The sequence below is a fragment of the Pleurodeles waltl genome, chromosome 6, assembly GCF_031143425.1.
Source record: "Pleurodeles waltl isolate 20211129_DDA chromosome 6, aPleWal1.hap1.20221129, whole genome shotgun sequence".
In the NCBI taxonomy this organism is placed as follows: domain Eukaryota; kingdom Metazoa; phylum Chordata; class Amphibia; order Caudata; family Salamandridae; genus Pleurodeles; species Pleurodeles waltl.
The window spans coordinates 197994841-198006938 of NC_090445.1; the positions used below are offsets into that span (position 1 = coordinate 197994841).

The 12098-nt window shown below is 42.3% G+C and overlaps 1 protein-coding gene across 3 annotated transcripts in view; it reads right to left on the minus strand.

The window, feature by feature from the left end:
• Nucleotides 1-12098, minus strand: part of FAM117A (family with sequence similarity 117 member A) — a 161961-nt gene that overhangs the window by 134477 nt on the left and 15386 nt on the right. For 2 of the 3 annotated variants that reach the window (XM_069237802.1, XM_069237801.1), the window contains exon 2: nucleotides 5620-5789. In XM_069237802.1, coding sequence (XP_069093903.1) covers nucleotides 5620-5789 — 170 coding nt within the window. The remainder of the gene's footprint in view (nucleotides 1-5619; nucleotides 5790-12098) is intronic. The other variant, XM_069237800.1, reaches the window with a different exon arrangement.

A 12098-nucleotide genomic window follows, 5' to 3' on the forward strand; every position in this document is an offset into this window, starting at 1 on the left:
AGCCAACCAATAGATAGAGATAGAAATTTAATAAAAACAAATTATCTTGGTTAACACCAGACCTAATTAGGGACCCAAGTCTTTAAAAAAAAGTCACAAAAGGGCACTCAGGCTATGTCTGAATTAGTGGCTTTCATGAATTCACAAGAACTTACAGAAGTAGACCATGAAAATCATACTCCTAGAAAATATTTGCATGTGTATATTTGCTTATGCGAAAATATATTGAGCGTTTACAAATTCACGTTGACTCCAACCACTTTTTTCCCGATCCTGGAAGAACGCCTACTTCTGCCATAGTCAGGAGAAAATGTCCAACCTTTGAGTTTATAGAAAAGTTTAGAGAAGATCTAGTGAACATCCTTAAAACATGCAAGTTAGGAGGTTTGCTGACTCAAAGGCACTCCAGCCCTGAAACTGCTTTCGCCAGCCCCTGTACGTAGATCAGCAGAAAGGTAGCAAAATAAGGAAATTGCTATAGTAGGGATTGAAATTGCAAATATTCAATCTCTACTATAGAATTAGTCTTAGCATGATCAGAGAGGCTATTATCAGAGTTCTTACATAATGAGAGTGCTGCCATAATTTGTTGTCGCACTACATGGCACCAAAGGGACAAGTAGATTTTCACTTTTATGTACAAAGGAGTCGACACCCCTTCCTGTTTGCGAATGGGTTACCACCAATTTAAATTTGTGGTAACTGTTTGCTTAGCAACTGCAATTGTGGTCACAAAACAATCCTACATGGGCCTGCGAGTCGCAATTAGGAAGGGACGCCCTTGGAACTTGCAATTAATATTTTGTGAGTCGGTATTTGCAGGCTGGCTCGCTAAAAATAGGTATGGTACATTTGAAAAGGCCATTTCCGGTCACAAAACGCAAAATCTCTGCTTCACGTATCCACAGCACCTTCCTTATTCTATAAGCCTTCTTTCATATTAGGTAGGAACTCAAAACATTCCTGTATCAGTGGACACAGATGAAGACATCAAGTCAAGAGATCACAGATTCTCCCAGCACTCTTCAGTCAACTGATGGATGACATTTGGAATGCAATGAAAGTGTACTTTTAGGCTGTTCAGCCCCCCAAAAAAGCCTATCCAAAGATGCTTTCCACAGACTGGGGAACATCTCCCAGAGTTTTCTGTCCCAGTTCTTTAGTCCCATTACCATAAAAACATGTTGGCATGCGACTGGCACTTCAGGCTTTAATCCTGACATTTCAGGAAAGACAACAATGGCATAGATGATCATAAACATTGTTTTATGAATGCAAGAAACAAAGTTCCTAACTTTGCTATGAGAAGTTCAGAAATATTGGAACTGGGCAACATGCCACAATTTGTGCCAGTCTATCCGGCACTTTACAGGCATTTACAATTAGCATGGAGACAGTTAGTGCACGTTTTACACAAATGGTGCAGATCTTCAACACTGAAGGAAACCAAAAGTGCAATTTTTACACATCCAGGTAACTAGGTCCACACTTCTTGTAGATGGGTCGAGGACATTACACACCCATGCTCCAAATTCTGTATTAACAACGCTATGATCAGGGATTAAACAACCACAGTATTTACTGCTTCCAAATGGGCAAAAGGGGTGAGTCAAGCTACCACTACCTGCCACATGAAGATAAGTGCACGTTTGAGTGGATTTAGACACAAAAAAGGCTCAAGTAGGTAAACCATAACTCTAGAATTGTTTTTTTAAACTCTGCAATGCCCAACTCCCAGGGAAGGTACTGCAGTAAAATCTAGTCAAAGTGTAGTTTTTCCATGGTTCCAGTCCTTTTTCCTCTGCTAGACATTGCTGGTATTTTGGCGTTACACACTTAGAAACCACAATCTGGTTTCTCTATGCAGGTGTTTCCTTTATGGCGTATACGTTTGACGTATTCAGTTTCTCAGCTTCAGGTGCACAACCTGCCTGTTCTTTCCAGAAGAGAACTGCAAACTAGCTGGTTGGCCTTTTCATGACCTCCTTGGGGTCTTCAGAAGCAGAAAGAGGGCTGACAAGATGGTGGCCATCTTTGTAGGAAGCCCAGTAGGAGATGAGGGATGCTCTTCAGTGAATCTTCAAAAGAGCTGACATGGCTTGGATACAAGAGGGAAACTAGATTTTCAGTCTGTTCTCCATTGAAGTCTAAGATCAGAGGTCACCAGATCAGAGTAGGTGAGACTAGCCTTTGTATTAAGTGAGAGATAACCACTGAAGATGGACTAAAACAGGGTAAGCTCAGCTTTTGAACATTACTAGTGTAAACCTTTTAAAATACTTCACTGACTACTCATATAGCGGGGCCTCTGCTGTTAAGGAGAGACTGGCCATACACTGTAGGTGTAGGGAATGACAATAGGGTGTTTTCTCCCCCCCGGACTCTGCTTGGTGCTTCCTATGTTGGTGTTTCAGTGATAAGCATTGGACTGGAGTCAGGTATACTTCTGCTGCCTGTCGCTTGCTTGAGAGGCATGGAAACACAGACCCTCTGACGTGAGGGAGGGTGGGGTGTAAGAAGAATTGTGTATGGCTTTATAGCTCGAGCCCAGAATGGCACACTGCTGAAAGTTTAAGAAAGGGGTAACCGGATCCATAAACTAGTGTGCAGCAGGTCTTCGAATCAGATAAGGTCTGTTGGTCAGGGTAGGTCACAGTCGCAAGCACAGTTTAAGACTTTTGTTTTACAAAATCATCACTGTGAGCTGATCCATCATTTAGCTCAATCCAGTTACTCAAGGACTCATCTTGTGAAGCAGATAGTTGGTCAGTCACAACTGGTCTGGCACTGGACTGAGTATTTTGAAAACTTTCCTGGGAACGCATTCCACCCACTGCTTACCATTGGCTTTGTAGTTTGTAACTGACATTTTCTGACTTTCTATTTGCTGGCTTTATTTGTTTTAGGGTGTCCAGCATATCTTCGTACCTCCTGTGGAGCAAAGCTTGTTTCCCCCTTACCCTCCCCTTGTATTCTTCAATGAGTGCTCTCTTTCTGTAAACAGGCCTTTAAATGTTGTCCTTATCTTGTCCCATTTGCTGTGAGTTCAAAGACAGAGGTACAATATTGGGTTCTGTCTTCCAAGGGAGCTTGGTGTTTATTTTTCCTTCTCTGACTTTAAAGTGAGATGATTTATGTGGCAATCTTGCTGGGTACTGCGAAACAAATGTTTTTTGCCTAGCACACCACCAAATTTAAATATGTGTAAATGAACTCTGCAAATATTTCAGAATATATAAGAATTAGGAAAGCACAAACTAAGCACATTCTTCGAAAGTATGATGGAAACAAATGTTTAAATACCATCAAAATAAATCAGTACACTAGGCGATTCTATTTCCACACATTGTTCGCTTATTTATAGTTTTATCGGTAAAACTGTATGTGAAAACGTATTGCTCATTTCAACTGAAAATGTGTTGTCTGTAATGGCAGAGCTCTACCACACCATGCATACTATGCCATTCCACTACATCACTCCACAACACTACTCCACTCCATGTCCCTTTGCTATCCCACACTCCACTCTCACACTAACTTTTAGCCATGCTGAGCAGCAGCCATACCTTTTGTTCAACATGACTAAACGCATTGGCAAAGCCAACAGTTCCTGCATAAGAAAGACCTAATGACTTAGCCACAGCTTGTTTTGGAAATGGAAAGTGAGTGGCAAAGTTCACTCACACTCACCGTGAACTGGTATTCAGAATGTAGAGGAAGGCAAAGACTTTGGAATAAGAGCAAAAGCCTGGCCTGGGAGCTGAGAATGGGGGGAGGGAGTCAGTGGGGGCACTGTGTACTGGTTATGCAGACTGGGAAAGACCACATAGACTGTCTGCCATGGAGACGCATATCAGGCACACCTACAAGAAGCTCTGAAACTGTGAATGGTTGTCTAGTGCTTGCACAAGATGACTCTCATCCAGCCTCTCCGGCCTGACTGAAGAGAAGAGGCTGACTAGTGTTGGGAGTTGTGCTGGGTGACTGGAGGGGTAGGAAGCCTTTAGTAGCAACTTGTGAGTACTGCACAGGTCGTTTGACTGTCCATGAAGAAGGAAAAAAATCCTGTAGAACAGAACTGTCACTTTAAGAAGCTATAACTTCCCAGTGAACGTTCCAATTTTAGTAGTTTTTTACCATATTCTAATCATAAAATACTTCTTGATTTAACTGTATAAGTCTGGGAGCTTTACTGAGTGGTTTCTTGATGCAAGTGTTGCACTGGTCTAGTTAACCCTAAACACACATTCTCTGAAGTTGCCTTCTGTCTCACTCCTGGGCGACTAAGTGGTAGACAACGCTATATAGAGACTGGCTTACTACATTAAGGTTATGAATCCAGTAGGGCACGTGGGTGGCTTTTCTGCAGTTACTCATCCGTAATAGTTATCAAGTTAAGGATCCATGCCCAATTCATAATTGACCCATCTATCATTGCTGATTTGGTTTCATAATGGAATCTTCAAAGAATGGCAGTAAAATCTGAGGTCTGATATTAGTCCCAAGTAAGCATCACTCACTGCAGAAAAAAGGCTTTAAAAAGGAGCAGCCGCCGTTACTCAATTACTGTAGTTCTTTTGAGTTTTCCTGTAGGTGCACATTATAAAATGTTACTTGGAAAAGGGGATTGCAGGAGTCATAGAAAAAAACAGTTTTAGGACCAGGCTGGTAGGGTGGAATTATTCTAAGGTTAAGACTTTGGAAAGGATCTTCTAGTGGACTGTTATAGTAAAGTAGCATTTCCTTACCTACCGTTCTCTTATATCAATATGTAAATATACAAGAACACAAATTACAATAAGATATACGTCTCAATGATACAAATGAAAAATGCTGATCAAGCACCATTTCTTCAGTACAATCCTGACCAAAGGCTTAAAAATTTTTAACATCAATTGCATCATCTTTTCATTGAAACGTGTACATGCACTTAATCGTTTCTTGTTTTTGCTCTTCTAGATATGCCTGTTACTTCTTGAACACTATTCATTGTCACTTTCTACAATTCGAGACCCAATCATAACCACAGCCACATCTCTTTAAATTGATATTAGGCTAAGCAGAGTAGATCCCAGCACTCAATCCACGTAGATTAAGACTACTTGGAACATCAGTGGCTGTGGCTGTGTTTTTTAATGAAATTCTGGCAATGAGATGGATGCCCCTCTCCTATACCTGCGCTAGATGCCAGCAAGGACAAGGCGCAAGGATAGGAAGAAGGGACTGTAACTGCAGCTATGTGGAACTCCTCAAGTACAAAGTAGGATGAGAGGGTTTAACACGAATCCTATTGAGTGTTTGAAGCAGCACAAGTACCATAATGGCTTTTTTTGGTATTTAAAAAAAACATTACATTCAGTAGAGACGTGTAAAATATTAGACAGAGTTGATGCACAAACATTTATGACTTTAGCAAAACGAGCTCAGTACTGCAAGTAACAGCCATATTTGAATAAGTAATTCAGATTTCCTAACAACAACTGCATTTGTTTAGATAATCTGAATCAAATGTTTCATTGTGGATGATTTATGCATCCCACATTAACACATTTTGGTGTTAAAATTAAGTCTAGAGTGACCCACTATTGTGTTACACTGCCCTTATAAACAGGCACATACCTGTGTTGACTTGTTATTGGTCTCCACAGGTTCAACACCATCAGGGTCCCTTGGCCACTGCCCCTGCAGATAAGACCCAAGGATTGTGTCCAATGATGATGTACGTCTTACTCTGGAGACTTTGATTGGGAAGCTGGCTTTGTCTCCACGGGCAGAGCAAGGAACACTGGCTAGGGAGAGGTAAAGGAGTTAAAGACAAAATTTCTGTATTAATAATGACATAAATCCGCCTCCTTATCAAAAACAAGGAAATGAAGTGAAATTAAACACAACATAAATAGGCTGACAAAACAGTTTCGTCCACACTGCAGTGGGGGTAACCATAGAAACCTTGAAGCAATAGATGAAGTTATTTATTATTTGATAAGTGTGGCATCTCAGGCCACTTATATAAGACATTATATTTCCCTTAAGAAAAAATAAGTCCTATGCTCCTAAGGAAATTCAAAAGAATATAGAAGAAAAAAAAAAAAAAAAAAAAAAAACACAATTATGAGCAAGAGAGTCACTGGGGCAAAGGTGAGTGGCTGGGAACTCCATTTTAAGTAATAAAAGGAAGAAAATTAAACAAGTGGGACTAAATACACTTCAGCTTCATGAAGGCGATATTGGTACTGACACTTTAAGGCAACTTGGTTTCAAAGAACAGTACATCCAAGTGTCCCCTGGGAATACAGGTGCAAACATAATTTAACTCTAAATATACATTGCACCTCAGTTTTTGCATTGTACAACAAAGACTAATGTTACAACAGCAATTTATGTACCTTGCTAAATTTATTTCCAAAAACGGTTGTTTAATGTTAAATCATGCTACTGTATTAATATACTCACTTCTAAGTATGCTTAAGTGAATTATTTCTCTAAGAGAGCAAGCAGTTCCTCTGTTCATAATGCCCAGCACAGACAGTTACTTAAGTGTAGTCTTCCAACTGCAGCGATCAGGATCTCTGAAAACTAATGAGGGTTCCGAAAGAGTCAAAATCGGGAACCCCCGCTGCTGCTTGCACACTAAACCACACTCTCCACATATTTACACCCACAGTGGGATGGATCTAGGAAGAGATGCCATGATTATTAAAAAATAAATAAAAAATAAAAAATGTTCCCACCATTGAGGGAAGTCAGTGTTTCCATTTTTATTGTTACTTAACAACTATGGAAGAGTTGGGCATTGTACAGTTTGAGAGGAGGACCTGGAGAGGGAAGGACTTGATAACCAGGAGATTACAGACCACAAAACAAAGCACATCAATATCACAAGCTGCTATTCATCTCCAAGGTGTCACCTCATCATGCTCACAGAAAAATGCTCACTCCAAAGGAGATGGCAATGATGACTTGGAATAAACAGTGGCAAATAACATGTTCTACAGCCATCATAACATCTGCGTGATGGGTGGCATAAGCTATCATATTTACCCACAACTACTGCAACACTGTCCCCTCTCACTTAAAATGATCACCAGCAGATGGCAATCATTTTGCAAAGGCTTGCTAAGAGATGAAGCAAAGATCATCTCTATGCCAGCTAAAACGTATAAGACCTAGGTGACAAGTGAAACCATCCTACATCTAACAGTATCTAAAGTGTTTACTGCCATTAATGCCAGCGCGCACGAACTCAACAGCCAATAGAACAGAAGTAAGAATAGACTGAATAAAATTTCTTTAAAAGGTGTTTCCACAGCTTTATTCTTTTTGGACCAAAGTAAGGAAAAACATTTAACCACTCCATGACATCAGTTCTGCCTTACAATTAGAACAACAGATTAGACTCCATGTTACAGAATAAGTGCGGTGCCTCAGCCACACTTCTTAATATGATTAACTCCAGATGCAGCACTGGTAACTGAGCCATGGGATAGATCACTACAGGAGACAATGCTTTGTGAAGGGCCTCCCAAAGACTAAGAAGAAAGGTTTTAAAAACTGAGGAATGGACTGTCAAACCAGGTACTACAATGTAGCTGCACATTATTACTGCCATCAACTGGTGGCTGCAAATTATAGCTGCCATCAACTGGCTTTATTTATTTGTCTAGCGCGGCTAATCACCCGTAGTGTATCCAGGTGCTGTTGTAGGTGTAGAACTGAGGGTGATGGGAGTCAGCTTGTGGAATTCAAGAAGTGAGCAGAGGCCCTAATGTGGAGAGGGAGGTTGTTCCAGGTTTTGGGTGCGATGTAGGAGAATGTTAGACTTCCTGTTCTGCTTTTATGGATGCGAGTGGGTGTGCAAGTTAGAGTTAGGCTGAGTGCAAGTGTCTGGTGGAAGTGAAGGCGGTTGTTAAAGTATGTCAGTCCAATGTTGTGTAGTGTCTTATGCACGAGGAGTTTGAATTGGCAGCGTTCATTTATGGGGAGCCAGTGGAGCTTTCGGAGATTTGGTGCGATGTGGATGAGTCGTGGAAGGTAGAGGAGTTTTGCTGTGGAATTCTGGATGGTCTGAAGTCAGCGGAGGAAATGGTTGGAGTCTAATTGCATGTGATGATGTCTTGTTTGACGGTGTATCTAGTATTCTGGGGTAGCCATCTAAAGATCTTGCAGAGCATATGGATGCGGGTAGAGTTGACTGTGGTATAATGTTGAGCTTGTGGTCTAGAATAATTTCCGGATTTGAGTGGTTGCCTTGTGTGGGTCCAAGCTTTGATGGCCACCAGATGGATTCCTAGGGGGGAGTTCTTGTTGCTGAAGATCAGCATTTCTGTCTTGTCAGAGTTCAGTTTCAGGCAGTTGACTCTCATCCAGTCTGCCACGCTAATCATGCAGTCAGAGAGGTTGGTTATGATGGTGGTGGAATGGTCGGTCAGATATAGGTTGAGTTGGGTGTCGTCAGCATAGGACTTAATGAAGATGCCATGTGATCAGACTATGTTGGGGAGCAATGTCTTGTAGATGGTGAACAGGGTAGGGCTCGGTGACAAATCCTGGGGAACTCAACTGATCAGATTCTTACGTTCCTAAGTGTAGGACGGCAGTCTGAACCACTGTGTTCTTCCTGTGGGGGAAGGAGCAAATCCAGCTGAGGGCCCTACCTTGGATGCAATTGTTGTGTAATCTTCCGACAAGGGGGTGGTGGAAGACTGTATCAAAGGCAGCAAAGAGGTCTGTAGGATAAGGGCTGCGGTTTTATGGTCCAGTTCTGTGCAGACCTCAAAGGCTGCAATGAATGCTGTGTCTGTGCTGTGGCTGCCCTGAAAACTTAATTGGGAGTGGTCAAGTAGGTTGTGGAGTTTGAGGTGGTTGGTGAGTTGTTTGTTGAAGAAATTTTCTATCACTTTGGCTGGGAACGGAAGCAGAGAGATGGGTTAGAAGTTTGCCCAGTTTTCTTTTTTTTTTTTCTTTTTATTTAAATAAAAGAGCGTTGACAGCTGCATGTTTCCAGTCTTCTGGGAAGGTGGCGGCTATAATGGAGGTGTTGATGTGGGTGAGGATGATGCTGATCTGTGTCCCTCCCATGTTGCAGATGTGGTGGAGACATGGTCACGTGGGGCCTCCCCAAGTAAACTGTTTTAATGACTGCTGTAGGTTTTCAATACAGTCAGGTGTTTATCTTGGTTGGTGGTGAGGTTGATGATGAGGTCTTTGAAGGTCAGATTGTTCGAAGTTGCTGTTTTTTTCTATTTTGCTGTAGAAGAAGTTAGATAACTGGTCAGAGTTCCTATGGTGGTGTTGGCTGTGGCCTTGGGGGGTGGTAAACTCTGATAATTGAAAAGATCTCCTTGGAGCTCACTTCAATACATTTGGTTAGTGCCAGTCTTTTGATGTCTGGAGTCAGCATCAGGGTTGGATCTCTATCTTTCTAGTTGTTTGCATTAGCGTTTGGATCCCCGGAGGCCATCTGTATATAAGCTGGCCTGTTTGTTGGTTGTTCTTTATTGTTTTTGGTAGGCCAGAGTATGCCTGCACAGTTCTTAATCCATTTGTTAAAGTTGGTGATGTCCTTGTCTAGGCTGTTGGATTGGTCCATTTTGAGGGCATACAACACCGAGCCTCTGATAACTTGTTCTAGCTCCAGCTGGAAATGTTGATGCTGGTGGGTGCACTGGCTTATGGCATAATGATTTGAAAATTTATTATAGAGTGGTCGGTCCACATGAGCGGTGAGGCGGCAGCATATGTGATCTTGTTGCTGGTGGCAAAGACTGGACCCAGACTTTGTCCTACAATGTGTGTAGGGTCTGTGACAAGATGGGTGAGTCTGAAGTTGTTCAGGCTTTCGAGGAGGTCTGTATTGCAGGGATCCATGGGATCTTCAAGGTGGAAGCCGAGGTCACAGAGTAGTATAAAGTTCTTGAAACTGATGGTAAAGGGAACAATGAAGTCTATGATGGGGTTGCTAAAACTGGGTTGTAATCAAGGTGGTTGAAATGCGAGAACTCCATTCGGGGTGAAGCTGTTGTATGTTTGTAGGCAGAAATGCATGTGCTCCATGAAGGGGGTGTCTGTGCTCATGACACATTTGATGTTTCAGTGTTGGGAGCTGGCACTGGGTTGAACCAAGTTTCCGTGAGAAAGGGGTGGTCTGGCACACAATTGCAAAGAAGAACCCAAAATTTGGTGATGTGCTTGCTGAGCGAACGGATGTTGAGAAGCATGCAAGAAGCAGTTGCTGAGGTGCTGGTATGGGTTTATGAGGCGTTTGATCGAGTGGGTGGTAAAGGTGTTGGAGCGTTTGGGGGGGAGGAGTTTGGGGGTGTGCTGCTGCAGGTGAAATGGCAGGGAATGCAGCTAAACAGTCCTACCCAGGTGTAGATGCAGCACAGAAGCAGCAGATGGCTTAGGTCGAGCAAGTGAAGGATTGCACGGTGTAGTGACAACGGCTGATCGAAGGTTGTGGCACAGGGAGTGGACTGGTTAGCCTTTGGTGCACCTTAGAAGGAACAGGAAGCTGGAAGTAGAGGCTGGATGGTGACATGGGAGGAATAGGTAAGGAGTGGTGGGGACAGGAGGTGGGAAAAAGCACAGGAGAGGGGTGTGAAATGGGAGAAACAGCTTGAAAAACTGCACAAAAGAAGGAAGGCCCAAAAGAGCAAAACAAAGGGAAGACTACACAGAAATGGCAAAAGGTTAGAATGGCACAAAAAGAGAGAGCACAAATTGGAAGAAAGTGGTAAAAAGAGAGCAGAAACACAAAAAGGGGCACAAGAGAAAGAAAGAAAGAAAAAGAGAAAGAAAGAAAGAAAGAAAGAGAAAGAAAGAAAGAAAGAGACAGAGGCTCAAAAGCAGAGGAAGACAGCAGAAATCACACAAAAAAGGCACATAAAAAGGGCACTAAATTTGAAGAGAAAAGAGAACAGGCACAAGAGAATGTGGCAGAAGGGAGAGATTGCTGCAGAGCCAGTGAAGCAGGAGCTGGTGGGTGGGGAGGAGGAGCAGGATAGGTCCAAAAAGGAGAGGCAGAAAAGTAACAATATGTACAATAGAAGGCAGACTGGAGTAATTAAGTGAATGAAAAGGGATATTATCAATAGATCCTTTAAACTCCTCAGAACACACCAAAATAAAAACAATCTCGAAATATTGTGTTTAGTGCAAGACCAGAGGCAGAAACAGGTAAACTCCCCATCACTGGTACAATGAGTCCCTTCCACATCCCGTTACCCAAGAATTACATTAAATATTCCACTAACAAAATGTAATGGAAATGCCAACAGGTATTGATTGGGTATGGTTTAGAAATTAAAGCGCCTTTTAGTCACCAGTTGTCAGGACTCTTTGGTATAGCTAAATAGATCAACCCCATGCTTTCCATGAAGCCTGACTACTCAAAATAATGACTCTGGCAAAACAAGGGAGAAGGATACACTAAAATGGTTCAGCAGAGTCCTCCGAACTGCTAAACTAACTCTGTAGTAGTCTATCACCCACGGCAAGACACAGTATACTATTATATTGTAAAGTTAATTATAGGTATATGCAAAGTAGTTGACTGTACTCACCACTGTAGGCTAAAGATGAGACGTCATCCATAGCATGGTTAACACTATAGCTGCAGACAGAAGAGAAGCAGGTGGTAGCAACGGCTACCAGAAGCGAATTCGCTATCGTAGTAAACTGGAGCCACAAGGCACACAGAATAGCATCAAGGGGCAAGCAAAGAGCGACAAAACACAACTGAAGTGCATGCGAAGGAAACCCTGGGTGTGAAGCAGTACAAGAGCTACAAATTACAACAAAACACACTTGCCAGACAAAAGGCGATCTAATTTGCACTGGAAGTTGACCTAGAAGTACTCTTCTGCCATCTTGAATTGGCAAGTCATTGTGCTTTCTGTTGAAATGGGTGGGAAGTGAGCATTGTTGGCAGTTACTGACTGGGCTATTCTGGAGACGGAAAACAGAGCCCCGAAAGGGGTATGAATTTTTCATGACAGCCAAAGGATGGAAAATTCCAGATTGTCAAACTGAGTCACCTGCTTTGTAGCAAAATGCAAGAGAACAATGGGAATACACAAATGTTTTTGCAGGACCTTTGC